At 41.3% G+C, this 25,372-nt stretch overlaps 1 protein-coding gene across 1 annotated transcript in view; it reads right to left on the bottom strand.

Moving 5' to 3' along the window:
• Positions 1 to 25,372, bottom strand: part of LOC139755153 (uncharacterized) — an 87,652-nt gene that overhangs the window by 44,374 nt on the left and 17,906 nt on the right. Inside the window, 6 exon segments of the mRNA XM_071673307.1 lie at positions 4,144 to 4,416; positions 4,546 to 5,884; positions 7,133 to 7,249; positions 13,139 to 13,183; positions 15,292 to 15,403; positions 16,771 to 16,840. Coding sequence (XP_071529408.1) covers positions 4,144 to 4,416; positions 4,546 to 5,884; positions 7,133 to 7,249; positions 13,139 to 13,183; positions 15,292 to 15,403; positions 16,771 to 16,840 — 1,956 coding nt within the window.

Raw genomic sequence — 25,372 nt, 5'->3', positions numbered from 1 at the left:
CAGTCATTACCAGCAGCAGTCACCTGTCTCACTCATGCTAGGCTTGATGAGTTTGAGGCATCAGGATACCTGTGTTGCTCATTACAACAAGTCATATCTACTGAGGGGATCTGGTGTAATAAGTTAACCATTTGACACCCACTCACTCTTTTCTCCACTGCCCTAATAATTTTTGAATTTTTTTGTACCCTAACTGGTGTAGTTCTTATCCTTACATAATGAGAGAAAAATAGCATTATAGTAAACTAAGCCTGTATTATCAATGGAGGAGCCATCACTTCAGTCCTATCAGAGGCAAGATCAGTGTTCCACAAATGTGGCAACAGTGACACAAACTGTGCACTTCCCTTTCCTGTTGTGTCTGCTGGGTAACTAAGGTGATTGTCCTGTAGAAGCATTCAGCACCCATATATGCCTCCCTCCCTACCCCTACTGGAATGTTGCCCTGAAATTGTGGTAGGATTCTCAATGTGAAGACCTTCATCTGTGGATGTTGATCATATGGTGAAGATCTTTGTTTGTAAAGGTTAAAGGGATATGATGAAAGCTTCATCCAATCTATATTGTGATACATATGCAGTTTTTCATTAAGTGCAACAGGCAAGCCTGAAATTGCATCCATGTCCATAATGTAATATGCCTGCTCACCTGGTATGTTGAAAATGGCTGCTATATCTAACAATACAGTGAGAATGTTGAATACAAAACAGTTTTGAAGAACACCATTGTTGAAAGTAAGCTTGATGGAAAAGTCCTTATATTCATGTCAAAAAAGTCATCAAATGCAATAAAAACATTTTGTGTACAGTGTAGAGGAGGTATGAATAAGGATATTGTTTCACATGACAGTTTAGTGTAAAAAGTAAAAAAGCAAGAAGCAGGTGTATCAGCATGAAAGTCTACATTATATTTCAACACCCTGGGAGTAGAGGCAGGATGCATGTGAGAGATTTAAGAAGCAGTATGTGTCTGATTGATCCCATAATACTGGGAGCAAATTCATCAATAATAAACAGACAGATATAGATTTCCTCTGAGACAGGCAAAACCATCAGGTGACATCTAAGAACAAAACCCATGGTATCAAACTTCTTTTCCATTACAGCTTTACTACTCAATGCCATCCTCTACAACACTGCATTTCCCCACTTCTTTCAAATATGCTCCATCTCCCTCTCTTAATCTGTGTTTCATCTCATCATAACCACCTCTACAAACTCAGATTTAGGGCTGTTGCAATCTAATTATGATTATTGCCTTAAAACTTAAACCTTCTCACTGCCCTTAGAATTAACACAATACAGATATCTGATTTTTTTTTTTTTTTTTTTTTTGCTTTGTAGCTGTCTCCTGCGTTTGCGAGGTAGCGCAAGGAAACAGACGAAAGAAATGGCCCAACCCACCCCCATACACATGTATATACATACGTCCACACACGCCAATATACATACCTACACAGCTTTCCATGGTTTACCCCAGACGCTTCACATGCCTTGATTCAATCCTCTGACAGCACGTCAACCCCGGTATACCACATCGCTCCAATTCACTCTATTCCTTGCCCTCCTTTCACCCTCCTGCATGTTCAGCCCCGATCACTCAAAATCTTTTTCACTCCATCTTTCCACCTCCAATTTGGTCTCCCTCTTCTCCTCGTTCCCTCCACCTCCGACACATATATCCTCTTGGTCAATCTTTCCTCACTCATTCTCTCCATGTGCCCAAACCATTTCAAAACACCCTCTTCTGCTCTCTCAACCACGCTCTTTTTATTTCCACACATCTCTCTTACCCTTACGTTACTTACTCGATCAAACCACCTCACACCACACATTGTCCTCAAACATCTCATTTCCAGCACATCCATCCTCCTGCGCACAACTCTATCCATAGCACACGCCTCGCAACCATACAACATTGTTGGAACCACTATTCCTTCAAACATACCCATTTTTGCTTTCCGAGATAATGTTCTCGACTTCCACACATTCTTCAAGGCTCCCAGAATTTTCGCCCCCTCCCCCACCCTATGATCCACTTCCGCTTCCATGGTTCCATCCGCTGCCAGATCCACTCCCAGATATCTAAAACACTTCACTTCCTCCAGTTTTTCTCCATTCAAACTCACCTCCCAATTGACTTGACCCTCAACCCTACTGTACCTAATAACCTTGCTCTTATTCACATTTACTCTTAACTTTCTTCTTTCACACACTTTACCAAACTCAGTCACCAGCTTCTGCAGTTTCTCACATGAATCAGCCACCAGCGCTGTATCATCAGCGAACAACAACCGACTCACTTCCCAAGCTCTCTCATCCCCAACAGACTTCATACTTGCCCCTCTTTCCAAAACTCTTGCATTCACCTCCCTAACAACCCAATCCATAAACAAATTAAACAACCATGGAGACATCACACACCCCTGCCGCAAACCTACATTCACTGAGAACCAATCACTTTCCTCTCTTCCTACACGTACACATGCCTTACATCCTCGATAAAAACTTTTCACTGCTTCTAACAACTTGCCTCCCACACCATATATTCTTAATACCTTCCACAGAGCATCTCTATCAACTCTATCATATGCCTTCTCCAGATCCATAAATGCTACATGCAAATCCATTTGCTTTTCTAAGTATTTCTCACATACATTCTTCAAAGCAAACACCTGATCCACACATCCTCTACCACTTCTGAAACCACACTGCTCTTCCCCTATCTGATGCTCTGTACATGCCTTCACCCTCTCAATCAATACCCTCCCATATAATTTACCAGGAATACTCAACAAACTTATACCTCTGTAATTTGAGCACTCACTCTTATCCCCTTTGCCTTTGTACAATGGCACTATGCACGCATTCCGCCAATCCTCAGGCACCTCACCATGAGTCATACATACATTAAATATCTGATATCACCATTTAATATGTCTGGGATATCTCACTTTAAGCAATCAGCAATGTGTCTTTCAGGAACTGTTTGTCCAACTCTTGGGCCACAATATCCTCTCTTCTGATCAGTTGCACTGATTTTAGAAAGGACTTTTTTTTTTGTTCTTGTCGGGATTGCTTATCTCATATTTAGGGTAGTAATAACTTAACAAACTTACTTGACAAAGTCAAGTCCACAACAATCTAACTCATCAACTCTACCAATATGACTTCACAAAATTAGACTCACTCTCCCTTTGCTGCAGTGTTGGTTCTCTTTTCCTCCTATAATGATATTTTGGTTTTGCTCTCAGGAACTGGCTGCTTGTGTACCACTACCATCAGCAGGACACATAATACTCAGCAAGCCACTGCAGAACATCATTACTGTGTGGTCTTTGCAACCCATGGGTAAGCCACTATGATTTCTGTTTCTTTCCATATGCTGTCAAGTTTTGGAGTTCTACTATTTCATTCAAATCCTAACAGATACAGCCTCATCTTTCCTCTCTTTATCTCTTTTTCACATTTCATTTGAGAACTTTTTGTCCGTGACCAGAGCTTACAAAAAAAACGTTAATGCACAAAACGGACTTACACATATACCACAAAGTCAACAGATACGTTAATTGCTCTACCTATGCAAGGTGATAGGAACATGAAAGGCTTGATATGAAGATAGAAGCTGCAAAAAACAATGATTATGTTGTAAAGTGATAAATCCAAATTACACAGTACAATTAATCTTTTGAAGAAATCACTGAGAAGTACAGGAATTACTAGTTAAAGATGCTATGAAGCAAATGAAGATGAAGCATGAAATGCAAAGCAAAAAACAGTTGAGAGATTATGAGAAATAAAAAATGGTTATAAAAGAAGTTTAAAAATACAATGGCTTAGAGGTAACCTTGACTGGCAAGCCTAAACACAAAAATAATTAGTCATGAGGTGCAGTAGCTGATATGAGAATAATAAATGGGAAAGGGCATATAAAATGGAGAATAAAAAGACATCAGTTCGAGCTCCTTCAACTTATGTGCAGCCTGACCCTCATTCAGACATAATCTCTAATCCTTTCCCTTCATTCATTCTCAATTTTTTGTGTAACTATAGAAAGGTCAATAAACAGTGATTCTGTCTTTTTCTCAAATATACATACAATCAACAAATGAACTTAGGTAATGTAAGTAAGAGTCCTACTGACCAAAGCCTGAACCTGCATGTCAACCAGCTTGCTTAGCGTGGCATTGTAGGTGTCGTAGCTGCTGGATGTGAGTTCTGTCTCTGGTGTAGGCAGTGTCAGGCGGATGTGAAGCTTGCACTCCAGTTTGCCACTTGTCTCATTCATCTTTGACCCACTGCCTCCACTCGCTTTATTCAACTTTTTTTTCTTCAAATTTGGATTTGAGTTTTCATCTCTATCACAGATGGCAGTCAAAGGAAATGAGTCTTCCTTCTCCCACGTACCAACCAGGGTCTTTGAAAGAAATCAGGTGTATATATGAACTGAATTACTAAACAATGCTGACAGGGAATAGTTGCATGATATTTTGTTATTACATAGTTTGATTAGCAGTCTACATTTGGGCAGGTCCCAAAGACTTACCTTAATGGGAATGCTGACATGGGCCAGAAGTTCTGCCTTTAGATGACCTTTGCCAATGGATGAGAGATAACTTTGGACTTCATTAGGATTCTGTGGGATCTCAGGAGAGCCACTTCCCTCCGATGAACATCTGTCAGTGTTGCATCCTTCATTACCATTGTCCTTCGTGTCAATCTGTTCCCTGGTGTTCCCCTTGTCTCTAAGGCTCTTGAATGCCCTCAATGGTCTTGGGGTAGAAAACTTTGATCTAAAAGACTTCCTTGCACAAGACACAACCACAGGTGTATCAGGTAAGGTTTCCTTGCAACACAGGGGTTCTAAACTGTCACCATTAATGCTGTGGCTGTTTGAGGCATAGGATGCATCAACCTGGTCTCCATCAGGGGGATTGTCTGTCTGAAAACTTGCCACTGATGCATCATCATCTAACATCTGCTGTCTAGGAAGCTCTGGAGTTGACGTTTCACTGTAAGCCTTTTTTCCCTTTTTGCTTCCAACTCTTTTGAGTATGTCAGTAGCTTTGTGTATCGACATATGAAAGCTCAGGTTCAGCTTAGATAAGGAGGCAATGCTTAATGAACTTTTTGATCTTTCACGATCCAGCTTGTTATTCTCATTACCTTTTGAATTTCCTACAGATAAATTTACATCTACATTTTCACTCTCTTGCATACGTGAACAATCATTTCTGAATGGATTATTCTTGTCTAACTCTTCCTCTTCATCAAATGGGTTGGGTGGTGATGGAGCATCAGTGTCCTCTGATCTAACAGAGTGAGCATCTGCAGTATTTTCTTCTAAACCTGTTGAATCTACAGAACCATTCTGATTTCCCCTCTTGAAAGTAGAATGCAGTGATGCCCTGAGGTTGGTCACTTTGATTCTCAAGCTGCCTTTTCGTTTCTTGTTCTTCTCAGAGATCACTGAGGCTGCATCTTCACCCACAGTAGACAGTTCAAGGCTCTGAAAGCTGGCTGACCTGAATCTGGGTGTGCTTGTCCTCATCTGCTGTGGGGAGTGTCCTGATGAGACTGACATGTCATCTGAGGTTTCCTGTCCATCTGGTTCATGGCCATTAAGCAGCACCTCCTCCGTGTTTGTTGTTTCTGAGCCTCCTGTCTCCTTTGTCTTCTTGGTGTCTTTGGGGCTCTCCCCATGGGGCCTGTTCTTTCTGTCCTCCCATAGTGAGGTGTTGATGACTGGTGTGTCATCTGAATGGTCCACCTGGTCCCCTTGGCCCACACTTGTCTGGTCTACATCTCCACCAGTATCCCCTTCTAGAAGGCTTTCCTGGTCAGCTTCTCCATTGGTGGTATTAGCATTATTCTCAAACTTGTGCCTGTAACAATGACCACAGAGTGAACTATCACACACACAGTACTTAAGCTTATCATATGCCAAATTCACAATATAGCTGTAATTCATAACCTTAAAAAATCATTCAAAGTGTACATGTTAAGCCTAAAAAACTATTCAAGCTATATATGTGAAGCCCTATACTGATATCTAGTTGGACACTAAATACAAGACTCCAAAATGCTGAATCATTTTCCTCTGCTAACTCATAAAAATATATACAGATAATCTAGTATTCATGAATACAAACATTGTTTGATATTTTAAAGTTAATTCTAATAAACAAGTCAACAGTTTATAACACAGTTTTTTGTTATCAAGTACCTTCAATAACAGGACTTGTAAAGACCATAGATAAAGTTCTGTAGGATAGATCTGCTATGATGGATAAGCAGAGTGATGGCCAGTAGGTAAAGAACAACAGAAACACTGACTTGAAATCCAAGCCTGGAACAGAACTTCTGTTCATGGTTGAAGCCTTGACACCATTGGTATTTTCCTCCATCTCTAACATTCTTCTACCCCATCAATGTTCTCTTTATTTCCCCATCCAGCAAGATCATCCTTTATCCTTTATCCTTATTGCTAACAAAAGCCACATCTCTATCTTGAAGTATGCTTGAGATCACATCTCTTCATACTTTTTAAAGCAATTAAAATCTGTAACTAGCAGCCACTGACCATCCCCCCAGTCCCTTCCTTCATCTTCATCAGCCTAAGTGTGAAACACTCTACAACAACCACAACCATAGAGGAATGCTAAAGTCCATTTCTTCTAATTGCTTTTCCCAGATAGCACACTAGTATTTTTGCTTCACTTACATGCACTTGACCTGACTTCTATACATAATAGTAATGGCCAACTTAACCATATTAAAGGCTCCAGTAATGGCCAGAAGTCTTCATCAATGCCTAGTTTTGGAGAGAATACAGGAATGACAATAAAATCAGATAAAAAGGAAAAAGAAAAATGCAATTATCTTTACATTCCCTGAGCCAGGTCAAAGAGGGATCCCTCTGTGACCCACATGAGAGATGTCAGGGAATGGTCCCTATCTTCTTGGCCTGTTAGTGATCCCCTGAGCCAGGTCAAGGAAGGGTCTCTCTGATCGTGGCTGTAGTCACCTGAGCCACATCAGGGAGGGGTCCCTCTCAGACTATGAAGTGGTCCCCTGAAGTAGGTTAGGGAACAGTAGATACCTGACAACATACAAAATGGCGTAAGGCTAACCTGGGGCTGGTGGAGCTGGCCTTGTCCTTCTTGTGTCGGATGCTGTTAGAAATGAGACGTCCCAGAATGTCCAGGACAGGGCCGCTCTGGGCCTCCACTGCAGGACTGCCAGCCCTCCTGCAACACAACACAGTCACCCCTCATGCCAAGGCTGGGGGCTCACAGCCCTCCTGCAACACAACAGTCACCCCTCAGCCACGGGCTAGTGGGGTCTACGAAAGCCAGGAAAATGCTAATCTTTACAGGTTTTGAAGCCATGGTATCTATGGAAGGAAAGAGATGCAGTAAAGGGGTGCAGGAAAAAAAAAAAAAATGTTTTACCCAGGTAAGAAAAAAAAAAAAAAAGGTGGGAGGGGGATAAACTAAAATAGAGGACTGTACATTAAAATGGGAGGCACAGAGCATTAAAAAGGGGCAGAGAGGAACACTACACTGCACACACTAAAAAAAAAAAGGCACTGAAAGGGTAAAAAGGGGCACTGCCCTCATTAAAAAAGATGCAATGAACAGATGAAAACAGAACACATTACATGTAAAGTAAAAGGAGGCACTAAACTGTTATAAAAGAGGGTACTACAAACATTGAAAACAGGGGCACTGGAAAGGTTATAAAGGGGCATTGCATGTGTCAAAATGGGGCAATATATCACCTCCACCCTACCTTACTACCTAAGTGATAGTAATGATGGCACAAAAAGTAGGGTTCATTTTGGAAACTGTTTCTGTAGACAATCTCCAAATCTAACCAAACATGTCACAAGGCAGTCAGGCATGAAGAGCCTCCCACACCTTTGCTGAAACTATCTTAATATTTCAGAGGATGAAAGTGACTGAGAGACATGTAAATGATAAAATTTTCATCCTGATGCGCATACATGTGAAGGGGGAATAAATCTTGTCTTCCCTAAAGCAGGGTAGGGATGAGTGGGACCTCAAACAAAAAGCTATACACCCTGTAAGGGGAGAAAGAGGACAAGACACTTATATGAAATACACAGAACAAATATAAAGCAAAAGACCTACAGGCCAATAAAGAGGTAATCTGCAAGAGAGGACTGGGATTCATTGTTCAACCAATTATAAATAACAGTTTTTTTGGATGAGTGTATTATTTTGGCATTAATAAAAGAAAAACACAGCTTATTCCATTGAAAATGTATGCTTAGCCATTGCATTTCAGTCTAACTGAATGAAAATTCATCCCCAAATCCTTATCAGGAACAATATGAATCCTCCATGAGCCCCATCGAGAAACAGTGTTGGTCACTTAAAGCCATCAAAGTTTACTGCAAAGTCATCTCTATTCCAGCAACAGCAGGAGGATGCCGACAGTTTATCAAAACTATCTCCAGGACATTCTCCAAATAAATGCATAATTCAACACACATTTAAAAAGGAATCAATTTAGGCAGGACTGGCCCCTAGCCTTTAGGGAACCCTAAGCTGAGTCTCTTTTGAGGGGTCCTTTGACTTCAAACTCCCCCCTAAATCATAAGATTTAGGAGAGGCCTGGGGCATGCCCCCAGAAAAATGAGAAAAATTAGGATGTCTCTGAGAAGAGAATATCTCTTGCTTTCTGAAGGGTGCCACATAACAGCTGGGGCTAGGGGAGCTCTCTTAATAGACAGTGACATAATCCAACTGTATAGAGCGTACACAAGGGGCCAGCCCTCTGTTTAGGTCTCAAAATGAACAGGACTCCATTACCTATGTCTAAAATCAAAGAGAGCTCTATCAACAAGGGCTGGAGGACGACTGGTTTTTGTTATCTAGGGCCTGATAAAATAGTGGTCTGTAATAGGCATCTGAATTTTAACAGGTTTTTGTTACCTCAGAATAACACTTACCGGTCCGTTACCTAGGGCTAAAGATCAACTGGTCTCTATATCTTAAGCTCAGCAAGTCAGCTAACTAGGTCTGAAGATTAACAAAAATTAGAAATCTGTTACCTCACGCTAAAGATCAACAGGTCTGTTATCTTAGACTGAAGACCAGCATTTCTTATCTTGGGCTGAATATCAAGTTGTTACCCTGATCTGAAGATCAATACATCAGTTACCTTGGGCTTAAGGTCAACTCGTCAGCTATTCTCCCCCTCCCTTTTCTTTTTCTGTTTTTATATTGGAGGCTCCAGTCATGGACAAAAGTCTACATCAAGTCCATGCCTTAATCAAACTATAGACTTAGATCTGATTATCAACTGATGTCTCTTACCTAGGTCTGAAGATCATGGTCTGCTTCCTAGATCTGAATATCAATTGATATATTACTCAGGACTGTAGATCAAGTGGTCATAGTTTTTTGGTTTGCTCATAGGGTCACCTGGTCTCTGTCATATTGGTCTGCTGATCAACTGGGCTGTTACTCTGATCTAAAGATCAAATTGTCTGTTAACGTTGTCTGACGATCAACCGGTATCTGCTACCGTGGTCTGGTGACTAACTGGTTTATCAAATTTGAATGAAGAACGAATGATCTCTGCTTGGTCTGGCAATTAACTAGTCCACTACCTAGGTCTGAAGATCAGCTGACCAGTTGATTTTGAAGATCAACTGGTCTGTTTGCTAGATCAGAAGATAACGGTCTGTTACGTAGTTTGATCGTTTGATCTGTTACTGAGGTAGGATGAACAATGTAGAGAGAAATAGTCAGGTCTAGAGAAGTTATCTGATGCGGTTAAATCTTACAAGAGGAGAGGTGGGGTTACCGTAGGCTTAGGGAACAGTTTCTGAAAAAGTACTGATTCAGTTGGGTTACCGTGAAAACAAAGAATTAGTTAGGCGACGTGAAATGGAAAACGTGCAGTGGTTTAGGTTGTCACATGAACATGATACAGACGAATGGCAACGTTATGTGAACATGATGGGGGAGTCAGATTAGACGTGTATGATACAGAAAAGTGGTTTACAAATGCGAAGAGGCCATGATATATAAGAGAGTTAGGCAAACATGGCAAAGAAGAGTGCATAGTTAAGGTATGCATGAGAACCATGGTCAGACTGGGTTAGATGCACATGATAAAGGTTAGATTAAGTTTATTTCAATAAAAAAAGAAATGACTATGTCAAGTTAGGTGTACGAGGTTAAGAGTTGTTAGTTTAAATGTCCATACTAAAGAGCAGTAATGAGGTTTTAATAAATGTTCACATGATATGTAATTAGATACACTGAACAAGGTCAAAAGCACATAGTTAGGTTAAGTGTAAAAAGGTGTGGTAGTTAGGTAGAGCGTACTTGGAAAAATAAAAGGTATAGGTAATGTACCACTCTGTCCCTAATACTTTCCTTATGAAGTGGAGGAAAAAGTGGTATCAACACATTCTTGACATCGTAAAAGTGATCTTGGCCAGCACTGCATTAGGTACATATTTTTCTTGTCTCATGACAAACCAGAACTTATGAAAACCCCATCTACACTTCAACTGAGAATCAAGAATTGTCTTAATCTATATTATATTCGAAATACACCAGACAAACCCACAACTGCTGCGCTCGCTGGAAAGAAAAAAAAAAATCTTACAAAATTACAGATTTTACGTTTTATCGCTCAACATTGTCCTAGTCTGTGGCCAAAACATACGGTGTTATACTTCTACGGCCACAATATATGGTGGTATATTGCTATGGCCACAATATTTTTTTTTTTTTTTTTTTTTTTTTTTTTTATACTTTGTCGCTGTCTCCCGCGTTTGCGAGGTAGCGCAAGGAAACAGACGAAAGAAATGGCCCAACCCCCCCCCCCATACACATGTACATACACACGTCCACACACGCAAATATACATACCTACACAGCTTTCCATGGTTTACCCCAGACGCTTCACATGCCTTGATTCAATCCACTGACAGCACGTCAACCCCTGTATACCACATGACTCCAATTCACTCTATTCCTTGCCCTCCTTTCACCCTCCTGCATGTTCAGGCCCCGATCACACAAAATCTTTTTCACTCCATCTTTCCACCTCCAATTTGGTCTCCCTCTTCTCCTCGTTCCCTCCACCTCCGACACATATATCCTCTTGGTCAATCTCTCCTCACTCATTCTCTCCATGTGCCCAAACCATTTCAAAACACCCTCTTCTGCTCTCTCAACCACGCTCTTTTTATTTCCACACATCTCTCTTACCCTTACGTTACTTACTCGATCAAACCACCTCACACCACACATTGTCCTCAAACATCTCATTTCCAGCACATCCATCCTCCTGCGCACATCTCTATCCATAGCCCACGCCTCGCAACCATACAACATTGTTGGAACCACTATTCCCTCAAACATACCCATTTTTGCTTTCCGAGATAATGTTCTCGACTTCCACACATTTTTCAAGGCTCCCAAAATTTTCGCCCCCTCCCCCACCCTATGATCCACTTCCGCTTCCATGGTTCCATCCGCTGACAGATCCACTCCCAGATATCTAAAACACTTCACTTCCTCCAGTTTTTCTCCATTCAAACTCACCTCCCAATTGACTTGACCCTCAACCCTACTGTACCTAATAACCTTGCTCTTATTCACATTTACTCTCAACTTTCTTCTTCCACACACTTTACCAAACTCAGTCACCAGCTTCTGCAGTTTCTCACATGAATCAGCCACCAGCGCTGTATCATCAGCGAACAACAACTGACTCACTTCCCAAGCTCTCTCATCCCCAACAGACTTCATACTTGCCCCTCTTTCCAGGACTCTTGCATTTACCTCCCTTACAACCCCATCCATAAACAAATTAAACAACCATGGAGACATCACACACCCCTGCCGCAAACCTACATTCACTGAGAACCAATCACTTTCCTCTCTTCCTACACGTACACATGCCTTACATCCTCGATAAAAACTTTTCACTGCTTCTAACAACTTGCCTCCAACACCATATATTCTTAATACCTTCCACAGAGCATCTCTATCAACTCTATCATATGCCTTCTCCAGATCCATAAATGCTACATACAAATCCATTTGCTTTTCTAAGTATTTCTCACATACATTCTTCAAAGCAAACACCTGATCCACACATCCTCTACCACTTCTGAAACCGCACTGCTCTTCCCCAATCTGATGCTCTGTATATGCCTTCACCCTCTCAATCAATACCCTCCCATATAATTTACCAGGAATACTCAACAAACTTATACCTCTGTAATTTGAGCACTCACTCTTATCCCCTTTGCCTTTGTACAATGGCACTATGCACGCATTCCGCCAATCCTCAGGCACCTCACCATGAGTCATACATACATTAAATAACCTTACCAACCAGTCAACAATACAGTCACCCCCTTTTTTAATAAATTCCACTGCAATACCATCCAAACCTGCTGCCTTGCCGGCTTTCATCTTCCGCAAAGCTTTTACTACCTCTTCTCTGTTTACCAAATCATTTTCCCTAACCCTCTCACTTTGCACACCACCTCGACCAAAACACCCTATATCTGCCACTCTGTCATCAGACACATTCAACAAACCTTCAAAATACTCATTCCATCTCCTTCTCACATCACCGCTACTTGTTATATATATATATATATATATATATATATATATATATATATATATATATATATGGCCACAATATATGGTGGTATATTTCCTTTACCACAAACCGAGGCAGCTTGAGAAAGGTGATTTTCAAAGGTTCACAGTGGGGTTTTACAAATAGTTCGTCTACTTTTACGTTAACATTCCCAAAATTTTCCCCTTATCTTACTGGCTCTCTATTATCAAGGGAAGAAATGTTTCACTTATTGCAACACCCGTTTGTCACTTCCACAAAATATAATGATCCGGTTAATACAAGTTTCGTCCAGTTCCATGATGAACAGCAGAATGGTAAGGCTAAAGTAGTGACTGACCATGTTAGGTTAGTCTAGATGATATTGATTGGGTAGGATAGGTTATTATACTTACATAGTAACGATTAGATAAGCTTTATGTGAAAAACACCAAAAAGTTGCTGGGTTCGACATAAAGTAGACATGATAAACGAGTTTTGGTACTCACCACACCTGCAGCAGAAGGGTATCTGTGTACATGTTCCTGACGACCCTGCAATAACCACATGACCTCGTTAACACCAGTGTTTCAGGCCAACGATCATTGAAAAAGGAGAGTGAGCGTATAGATGAATAAACATAAACAGATGGGCAAAAATAATAAGGTTGTAAGGAAACAGAACTATATATATATATATATATATATATATATATATATATATATATATATATATATATATATATATTTTTCTTTTTTTTTCATACTATTCGCCATTTCCCGCGATAGCGAGGAAGCGTTAAGAACAGAGGACTGGGCCTTTGAGGGGAAAATCCTCACCTGGCCCCCTTCTCTGTTCCTTCTTTTGGAAAATAAAAAAAAAAAAAAAAAAACGAGAGGGGAGGATTTCCAGCCACCCGCTCCCTCCCCTTTTAGTCGCCTCCTACGACACGCAGGGAATACGTGGGAAGTATTCTTTCTCCCCTATCCCCAGGGATATACATATATATATATATATATATATATATATATATATATATATATATATATATATATATATATATATATAATAATTGGGGATAGGGGAGAAAGAATACCTCCCACGTATTTCTTGCGTGTTGTAGAAGGCGACTAGAAGGGGAGAGAGCGGGGGCCGGAAATCCTCCCCTCTTGTTTTACTTTAACAAAAGAAGGAACAGAGAAGGGTGCCAAGTGAGGATTTTTCCCTCTAAGGCTCATTCATCTTTTCTTGACGCTACCTCGCTGCCGCGGGAAATGGCGAATGTGCATGAAAAAAATATATTAAGGGTGGGTTCAACAAACTTGAGTATGGCGCGTCTGCTGTGATCCTAGGACAGCCAATCAACAGGGATTTTGGACTGTTTAGCGACAGGGAATAAAATGACATACATGATTCAGAACCCTAGTTATTATTACTACCCACCATGAGGCAAATGCGTGCTTGCTGCATCATGATATTATCGGGGGGTATCAGCAGAAAGGATGTTGTCCCCGATAATAGTGGCAGGAATCATGACATTATTTAAGTTTGGTGGCGGAAGGCTGCTGGGAGGTGGCGTCTTTTGGTTCATTTCACGAGCAGCTACATCGTGACCCAACTGCCCCTTTGTGGTGGGGTAATTAATTCGGTCGAGGTGCGACGTGAGGACACTACGTTGAGGCGTACCTGTGATTGTGGCGGCTTGGTGATGACGCACATTTGATCAATGGTAGGATATCCTCAGCTAAGAGTTTATAATCACAACCAGTGCATAGGTTAGCCCCTAAGGGTGTGTCTTAGTCGTGATACCTAACCAGTGAATGACCCATCAGTTACTGACGGCGAAGTGCAGTTACGTTTAAGAGAGACGGTCAGCGTCGTTTTCGTGGTCATGAGGACACATAATTGATTTTTTTTTAGCAAGAACTATTATAGACAAAGTTTTTTGAAATTCACTGTACTAATGAGTTAAAAGTGACAAGTATAAGTATATTAATTACAGAGGTCAGCCCAGTGTCGGTCAAAGTTGTGTGATTATGGCCTTGAGAGAATAAGATATGGTATTTATAATACAAATTCTGAACTAGTGTATCTTTTTTTTAAGTATCATCTTTATTATTCAACCCTGAAGGTAGCGTACCGAAGTTTTCTTCGTAAAGCGTAGTGAGCTCCGGGTACTAATAAAGAAGGTGGCCACTTCAACTCTCTCTCTCTCTCTCTCTACTTAATACTCAAGTATGAAAGAGGAAGGGTGATACACATAAAAGAGGTAAACATTAATTTTCTTCCAATTTTACGTTTCATAAATGGTAGCTATGACTCGTAGTCCTACAATATGACTACGCTACCTTGAGCTTACATTTAGTTTCTTTTTATAACCTCAGTTTATAGCATCTACCTTAATTCATAATTCCAACTTCAGACTGTAATTTCATATCTACAATTTTTCTCACAAAGATAATCAAAGGTAAGAATCTAATTCTGATTACCTCATATTTCGTTCATTATAAAGACACTGGATGATAACCTCAAGCACCGGTAACGGTTCGATCCTTTAGCAAGACACTGGTCTTTGGATATGACGGCTAGGCCTTCATACCCAAGGGTCCTTTTGTCGTACTTAAGGGTCGTATCGTCATACTGCAGAGGCCTTGGAACTTACAGTGTGAGGGCACTCTGGATGGCCCTGGTGGCGGAGATACTGCTGAAGGAAGTGAAGCGGCTCTCGCCACCCACCACTGCCCTGAGGAACACCGTTGGAGGAGAGGAGCTTCCTGTGGGTGCAGGAGATTTGTTATCTCTCTCTCTCTCTCTCTCTCTCTCTCTCTCTCATACAGAACAGAACTAGACCCCTTCCCACACAAACCACTATATAACTAACTACCAACCCACGCGTAGAAATAAAAAGTTTGCTTCTGCCCTCACATTTCAGTAGCATCTCATCACATATGTCCCCACTCCATACAAATATAACACTGACAAAACACAAGCAAAGAAATAACATGACAAGCACAAAACAACCTACCTCCCCTCCCAACACAGTCTTAAACTTTAGTATACCATACATCATCCATCAGGAACCACATACTCCAAACAGACAAACATGAGGCACCCCTTCCGCTTTGGTCATCACACATCAACGCACACACACACACACACACACCACAACACGTCATGACCTGTGGTTCCTACTGGTGGACGTGGCCAATTTCCTGAGTGCTGTAGGAGCCTCGTAAGGATTTAATAAGACTCCTGGTACGGTAAGTATGGAGTGATAACGCTGCATGTTCATGTACCTGGATATTTTTAATAAAGATATACTTAAATAGTTTATTTCATTTCTGAGTGTGAACATTAAGAACAAAGTAAGTAACACATTAAGCTAGGTTATCAGATAAAGCAGGTTTAAACTGCTGGTTCATGTTACATATTTGTATTGAAAAAAATAATGCGAGATTATTAATCATGTCATTCAAATTTAGTGATTATAGATGGCTAGCGATTTGCAAATGAAGCGGAAGGCGTTAATTTCTAGCCCGTGTGTCAGGGTCAGAAAATACAAAAGGTTATGAACCAACCACATCATTGCTGCCCATGTAGACACTGACTCGTTACCTAATCTTGAACAAAAACAGATGACAAATAATTTCCGCACGTACTCATGACGCTATACATAAAGCATACAGGACAAGCGCGCATTCATCGCTTACAAATAACGTGTTTCAACTACACAACCTTGAAGAACCCTCCTTTATTGGACGATATCAATTACTCTCTGCTATCCAGGTGTTAGGCAGGTGATTCATGAAAAATGTAACAGAACACAGCTATGGACTTACAGAACTACCCTACAAGAAGATGCACTAGTGCTGACGAGAGATATTTGAGCTAGGATACATTGTTTATACCGGTGAGATTGTGGCGTACTTGTAACTACGAGGTTCAGGTTCGAGGCTTTGTAAACATTACTTCCATTATGAGAAATATGAAATACAGGTCATTTAAATGTACAGTCCTCCTGGCCCCGTTGCGCTGTGGTTCGGGTACAGTGGTTCACTACATGCGCCTGTGAGTGACGGTCGTAATGCAGGAACATCGGTACAGTCACAGCCTAGCACAGTTACTGCTGCTTCATACTCACCGCTGGTAGGCTCCACTGCCAAGCCCTCTGTGCGCATCTCCTCCAGCACTAGCTCCACCGACGGTGCCTTCTGCGGGGTATAGATACATAAGTTAAGAATACATGTTGCAAGCGACTGAAAAATAACTAACCTGCGTGGCGTAACGCATGAGCGTTATCAGTAGAGAAAACCTAGAGCGTGCGAAATAAATGACCACCCACATATCTACGTTGGGGACTTACACTACAATATTATTGACACCTGATAACACTTACTGTAATTATCCGAGCCAAACAGACCTGTAACATACACAGTGTGTGTGTCCATTCATGATGTCTGTTTGAGATCATGGATCTCATTCAGGTCGCCTTCATGTAGTTGCAAGGACGCACTATAATAAACATCCACTCGTAAAAATATCATTAGAAATAATTATAATTGATAAGAAATACACTCATTCCTCCCAAACTATAAGACATGACAACGTATAAGCAAACAAGAGGGAATCATATAGGAATATATATATGAAACCATTACCACAATCATGATAACACTTACTGCTCAGCTGCCCCAAGCTCTCTACACAAAGATACAGAGACACATCATTACACTTTCGGAAATAGGGTCCCGGCCCGCGGAAGTGGCTGGCTTTCTGAGCGATGGGGACCCGCATTAAGGTAGAAGGGCCTCCTGTGTGTGTGTGTAGAGAGAGAGAGAGAGAGAGAGAGAGAGAGGTCTAACGAACTGAATACACTTTGTATATTTAAATCAATGTTCTTTAATACCCTCAAAACTATTTAAGAGCTAAATTATAGGATAGGAACAACCGTCAGTTTAAACAATAATTAATAACTGTGTATTAATATTAAAATATCCACACCTCTGTAATTACTATGTACGAGTGCGGACATCCAGGTTTGTTTAAAAGTTGTGTTGGCGCTCAATTTCCTCAGCGAACTGAGTGGCTCGACCTCATTTATCTGCCTCCTGTTGTGTTTATGGCGCTTACGGTGTCGTTATCAGTACAGGTAGCGGTTTAGTGTATACTTAGGCATACCTTTGAGGTGGCAGCGTCATGTACTAAGATACTCGGAGTTCTTACTGTAAGAAATATGTCATAATCTGATTTGCTTCCTGTGCCATGTTTACATAGTTCATAATCGTCTACTTTGCATAAATCTTGTTAATAAAATACTCAGTCTTATTCTACAGAGGAATAACTGTTGAAATCATTGACGCTTACGTGAGGTATAATGAGCTATGACGAATGGGTTTTGCTAAAATTTTGATTGTTCTCTTTCAGGTACCCTTGACCAACACATCTGCATAGCTACCTCGCTAACGCGGGAGACAGCGACAAAGCAAAAAGAAATATATATATATATATATATATATATATATATATATATATATATATATATATATATATATATATTTTGTCGCTGTCTCCCGCGTTTGCGAGGTAGCGCAAGGAAACAGACGAAAGAAATGGCCCAACCCACCCCCATACACATGTATATACATACGTCCACACACGCAAAATATACATACCTACACAGCTTTCCATGGTTTACCCCAGACGCTTCACATGCCCTGATTCAATCCACTGACAGCACGTCAACCCCGGTATACCACATCGCTCCAATTCACTCTATTCCTTGCCCTCCTTTCACCCTCCTGCATGTTCAGGCCCCGATCACACAAAATCTTTTTCACTCCATCTTTCCACCTCCAATTTGGTCTCCCTCTTCTCCTCGTTCCCTCCACCTCCGACACATATATCCTCTTGGTCAATCTTTCCTCACTCATTCTCTCCATGTGCCCAAACCATTTCAAAACACCCTCTTCTGCTCTCTCAACCACGCTCTTTTTATTTCCACACATCTCTCTTACCCTTACGTTACTTACTCGATCAAACCACCTCACACCACACATTGTCCTCAAACATCTCATTTCCAGCACATCCATCCTCCTGCGCACAACTCTATCCATAGCACACGCCTCGCAACCATACAACATTGTTGGAACCACTATTCCTTCAAACATACCCATTTTTGCTTTCCGAGATAATGTTCTCGACTTCCACACATTCTTCAAGGCTCCCAGAATTTTCGCCCCCTCCCCCACCCTATGATCCACCTCCGCATCCATGGTTCCATCCGCTGCCAGATCCACTCCCAGATATCTAAAACACTTCACTTCCTCCAGTTTTTCTCCATTCAAACTCACCTCCCAATTGACTTGACCCTCAACCCTACTGTACCTAATAACCTTGCTCTTATTCACATTTACTCTTAACTTTCTTCTTTCACACACTTTACCAAACTCAGTCACCAGCTTCTGCAGTTTCTCACATGAATCAGCCACCAGCGCTGTATCATCAGCGAACAACAACTGACTCACTTCCCAAGCTCTCTCATCCCCAACAGACTTCATACTTGCCCCTCTTTCCAAAACTCTTGCATTCACCTCCCTAACAACCCCATCCATAAACAAATTAAACAACCATGGAGACATCACACACCCCTGCCGCAAACCTACATTCACTGAGAACCAATCACTTTTCTCTCTTCCTACACGTACACATGCCTTACATCCTCGATAAAAACTTTTCACTGCTTCTAACAACTTGCCTCCCACACCATATATTCTTAATACCTTCCACAGAGCATCTCTATCAACTCTATCATATGCCTTCTCCAGATCCATAAATGCTACATACAAATCCATTTGCTTTTCTAAGTATTTCTCACATACATTCTTCAAAGCAAACACCTGATCCACACATCCTCTACCACTTCTGAAACCACACTGCTCTTCCCCAGTCTGATGCTCTGTACATGCCTTCACCCTCTCAATCAATACCCTCCCATATAATTTACCAGGAATACTCAACAAACTTATACCTCTGTAATTTGAGCACTCACTCTTATCCCCTTTGCCTTTGTACAATGGCACTATGCACGCATTCCGCCAATCCTCAGGCACCTCACCGTGAGTCATACATACATTAAATAACCTTACCAACCAGTCAACAATACAGTCACCCCCTTTTTTAATAAATTCCACTGCAATACCATCCAATACCATAAAAACAAAAAATATCCGCACCGAAATATCCCGTCAAGCACTAAACAACCGACCTCCCATCTCCATTCAACAGACATACACCCATCCCATCAGAAACCACACTCCCTAGACAAACAAGAGTCACACTTTTACGCACTGGACATCACCCAGCATTGTAAAACTACAAAGCCGCTTCACCATATTCAAATGCTCTTCTTAGCCACGATGCAAATACCATAAACAAGACACTGAGCACTTTACTACTCAATCATCCTGCATTTTCTGCACACACACATACATGAACACATTTTCTGCCCTCTGATCCCAGCAGGTAAATGTGGTCAGCTGCATGAGAGCTGCAGGGGGTCTCATAAAGACAGAAAGGATGCATTTACAGGCTGACCGGAGTCAAGCACATAGATTCGACTCCTGGTTACGGCAGTCGGTCCACAGTCAAACCAGCTGTTCATCCTCCCCTAGGGTTGGTTAACAAAACGGGTACCTGGCTTAGGCTACGGTATATATATATATATATATATATATATATATATATATATATATATATATATATATATATATATATATATATATATATTCTGGTTTCACCGACTTTTCATGGTATGAATTACCCTGGCGACAGTGTTCGAACAATTCAGGTCATAAATTACTGATGTTCGAGTAGTCTTCAGCTGATAACAAGCTCAGGAGAAGTGATAAGCCACCAAGTTGGTTGTTGTTAATAAGGAGGTCCGCCTCTCCCTCTCAGCTGATCGCATCGGTTACTCTGAGCAGCCAGCCTAGCGGTCCCGCTTCACATGTACTTGTTTGTGTGTAACTGGGTCGTGACGATGGGGGAGATGATGTTGATGTACGTATTGATGTATGATGCCTGTTTTGATGTATGTTAAAGGCTTCAGGCAGACAAATGTCCACACTGAGGCCGGGATGTAGCTCGAATGTGAAGATGGCTACTGAAAGGATGAAAAAAAAAGGCGGAAAATTATTCTAAGAATTTTGAAGTAAATGAAATTGCATCCTTTTAATAAAATGAGCCAGGTTCTAGGTGTTAGGAGAGATATAAGGGTATAGCGAATAATGCAGCTTCGAGAAGTAGGTATGTAAATACATGTAAAAACGGCCAACGATCACACAGTAGTTATATGATGCGCAAAAGATTACCGAGTCGTATACGTGGTCTAGCTAAAGTCGGTTATCCATTATCTCTCGGGAACAAAAAGCAAAGTAATACCCATGGTAGAGGAAAAGCGACCAAACAGGACGGCGTGGGGGAAGTGGAGTCAACTCTTTAATAAGTACACTGAGCTAGAACCTAGCCAGATGCAAGGCCAGTACTCCATCCATACAAGGACGGATCAATCCTTTGTATAAACGGAGCAACTGTTAAAAAGAGAATTTTCGAAACCTAAACAGGACTCAGTATATCTGATGCAAACTGAACTATCAGTGTAACAAGAGGTTTCCCCGATGCGTCGTTATATGTCACAGTGACACCAAGCATGTTCGTTGTCTTGAGTGGTTTTACAGATTCCTCAAAACAGAAAGCTCTTATGGGGATGTAAAGACATAGGTAGAAACTGGGTTTGAGGGAGGCATTCAACTTAACCCAGTTCTGTTTACCCTCGTTCTAGAAATGTTATAATAGTTGATTTTACAGTCATCCGTATCTACTTTTCGTTTTATTAATTATTCAGTCATGTGAATCGCTCAAGTACCCCAAAGGTCACTACCAGACGCCACGCATCCTGAGAACATCCTGCAAGATCACAAGAGATCCTTCCGCTGACCTTAACAGTAAAAGGCTTTGCTCGATGCGACCCAACACTTCCCACGAACCCTACGCTGTCTCCTGTCTCATTTCATAAACTCGCACTGATCCAGGTTTCCCTAGTGGAGGTAAATGTCATCTAAATGATGTTCATCTCTTGAAGTGCATTTCTTCTTATCTATTTTTCTTTCTAATAATCCTCTCGACATTTAATTCATTCTGGAAACCTCACATTCCACAAAATGACTTTTAATAAAGTCTGTCTTTAAAAACCTAAAGGGTTCTGTTCAGATGTCGAACATCCTTTTCCTCTGGATTACACAAGGGACTGCCTCTGTCCTTGTACGGTAGTGGAGTGCAATCTGAGAGTGAGGTTCTAGCTCTACCACTTACCTAACTAGAGTCCAGTCTACACCTACAGCAGTCCAACTTATGTAATCACCTCATCTAACCTCAAAACTTCACCCCGCTTCCCCTATGCCGCTACTGAGAATTGGCTGCATGTATTCCCGCCATTGACTTGATCACTTACTATTCGGCAAGCTACTGCACCACATGATTACTGCTGTGTGGCTGTTGGTAACTCAATGGTGGGACGGTGAGATGGATTTCTTCCTTTCCCTACATAGGTTACACTGTGAAAATCTGCCATCTCATGTCTTTTCTGAAAACTACGACCCCAGCCTGCATATAAAAGGCAAGTGGTCCACTTCCAGGAAATCTCACGAGTGTGGTCTATTATTTTCAAGTTCAAAGCAAGTAGAATGAATTTCAGAAATGCAAATAATGAGTTAAATGCAGGCGATATAAACATAACTGTACTCATAATTAACAGAATACAAAACAGTATAGAAGAGAATTGGCTTGGGCCTAGATTGGCTTCTCTGTTCCTCCAACGCTTGGCTACTCAAGCCCAAACACATCGCTAGATATAAATCCTTAAAAAATAGCTTAATTCTGTTCCAGATGAGCTCAAGGTGGATACTTATACAATGTGCTAGGCAGAAAAGAGAGAAAAAAAAAATGATCATATGCAGTGAGCGCTATCCCTTAAGTCAAAATCTCACCGTAGGTACTCAAAGGTAGGTAGGTAAGTAGGCGACGTAGGACCAGTTTGTTATACCTTAACGAGAACTGCTGCCACCAAATGGATCACTTGTCTTGGAAGGATAGATCCGTATGGTTCCTATCCTAGAGCTTATCTGAGTACATTTCCTAAATACAGTACAGTTCCTGAAATTCATAATACCGTATTCTTGTACTCATCCAACCAATATGCAATGTGGGAGAGAGAGAGAGAGGGGAGGAGGTGCTTCAGTTGCATTCCTAATGCCAGTATGTTTGTGTGAAAATCTGAAACTTGTACATAATATTCCGTTCACTGTACGTAATAATCTTCGACGGATTGTGTTGCATCCTTCTACAGATTAGGTCTAAAAAGCTGCCGTAAATAAGAACTAGTTGGAGATTGTCACATACATCTCGTTCACGGTTTCCATCGCAAAACTTATCAACTGTACTTGCATAGCTAAATATGATTTTGAAGTTGAATAATCATCCCTTCAACTCAAACTGTAATTATGAATATATATATATATATATATATATATATATATATATATATATATATATATATATATATTTTTATACTATTCGCCATTTCCCGCAATAGCGAGGTAGCGTTAAGAGCAGAGGACTGGGCCTTTTGAGGGAATATCCTCACCTGGCCCCCTTCTCTGTTCCTTCTTTTGGAAAATTAAAAAAAAAATATATATTTATATTATCCCTGGGGATAGGGGAGAAAGAATACTTCCCGCGTATTCCCTGCGTGTCGAAGGCGACTAAAAGGGGAGGGAGCGGGGGGCTGGAAATCCTCCCCTCTCGCTTTTTTTTTTTTCAATTTTCCAAAAGAGGGAACAGAGAAGGGGGCCAGGTGAGGATATTCCCTAAAAGGCCCAGTCCTCTGTTCTCAACGCTACCTCGCTAATGCGGGAAATGGCGAATAGTATGAAAGAAAAGATATATATGTCTAGCATTTTAGTAGACGCGCTTTGTAATCTAGTGGAACTTGTCTAGTCTTCCTGAAGCTACGTTCACAGATTACAGAAGGCTCCTCCCCACCCGCCACTATAGATGGAGACAGGATAGTAAAGCATAAGGCTTCTCCCGAGAAGTAAAGCAGCTATGAAAGAACTAAAGATACTATATATTGATAAGAATTCTGACAGGAAAGCGTTATTGGAAAACAAATTCTGATCTACATGCAGCTTGCCGGATACTCTTGAGAGGACGGAGTTCAGCCGCTACCCTAAGAACAAGTTGCTGCTATAGGTGTTTATCAAAGTCATCCTCAAGCTAGTTGATTCACTGATAAGCGTTATCATTAAGGCATTTGTCCCGACGTGTTTCTAACCTCCGGGCGTTGCGTACTGACCGGGGATGTCGGATGTTGACTGCTAATAGATCATGGTTGGGTTACGAGAACGGATGATCGGAGGTACGAACGAGCGAAAACTGGCTCATCATAGTCAATGTTGGTGAGCAGAACCCAAAGTCAACCATGACTGTCTGCATCATCCATGGGACTAAGTCGACGAAGCTCTGAGCCGAACACACTGACCAGATAAGATAATGTCGTTAGTTATGTAAAGATTGTTTGGTGAAAAAATCCAACGGTGTCAAGTTTGCTTTCTAAGCTCCGGTAGCATTCACGAATTGCGGGAAATCAATGTAGATTTGAAACATTAATGGCATGGAATACAGAGGAAAATGCTATAAAAACATTTACAAAGAAAACCTAAGGAAAATAGATGAATTCAAACGCTGACTAATATTAAAATAGCTAGCTGCCTTACACTCCACAATAAAACATTTTGAGCTAGGCTGTGTAGGTTTTTCCTATCTTTCTATTCATCTACCTGACGCCTGTTCCCCTCAGGGACTCCCTAAAGTTGGTGGCCACGGCAAAAGAAACTCCATAACTAGTGGACCCCATCGCCGCTCCTTAGACTTTAGCGCCTCACACTTTACAGGCCATTGGCAGAGGGCGACTCTAGCTAGCGTAGCGTTTGCAAACGTACCCCACCTAATGTATCTACTGACTACTATTACCTTACGTGTTTACCTAATGTTCCAGCCTACTACATCTACTCAATGCTCCCACCTGATGTTCCTACCAACTACTTCTATCTATTGCTCCAACCATTCTGCCACACGGCAAGGTTAGCACAGCGCTTACCTTAGGAAAATCTAGTTATGAAAAATGAGTTGCGTGAGTTGTCAAGTGTTACTGTGGGTGATCAGGAGAGATCGTATGTTTAAGGTCATAATGCCAGCAGTCCCCGGGTGGGTGAGGCAGAAAGAAAAGACAGCTACCTAGGTCAAAGGAGTGCAACTTGACAACCACATTGAAGTGCTGGTTCACTATACAGCAATCACTGACCCTTCTGATAACCAGGCGGGTAGTACCAGTAATACACCTCCCTGGTCGGTGGCTGCATACAAAAGTCTTTTGCAATACCGTGAAAGATGTGGCAAATGTGAGTTATTTCCATATCACCTTTACCCCCTTACATCTAACCTAACCACCTAAGCCTTCCTAGTTACCTAGCTTAACCTAACTTCACCACCAAAGCTAGCCTAGTCAACCTCCGCACGTCCTAAACTTACCACAAACACAAAATCTATCATCTTTTCTCGACACTGCACAATGTCCTTGCATACAATACACTACCCTACACAACACATCTACCAACACCTCTGACCTG

Source organism: Panulirus ornatus, chromosome 18, assembly GCF_036320965.1.
Source record: "Panulirus ornatus isolate Po-2019 chromosome 18, ASM3632096v1, whole genome shotgun sequence".
Taxonomy (NCBI): domain Eukaryota; kingdom Metazoa; phylum Arthropoda; class Malacostraca; order Decapoda; family Palinuridae; genus Panulirus; species Panulirus ornatus.
The sequence above is the reverse complement of the archived record's forward strand: the minus strand, read 5'-3'. Positions and strand labels throughout refer to the sequence as shown.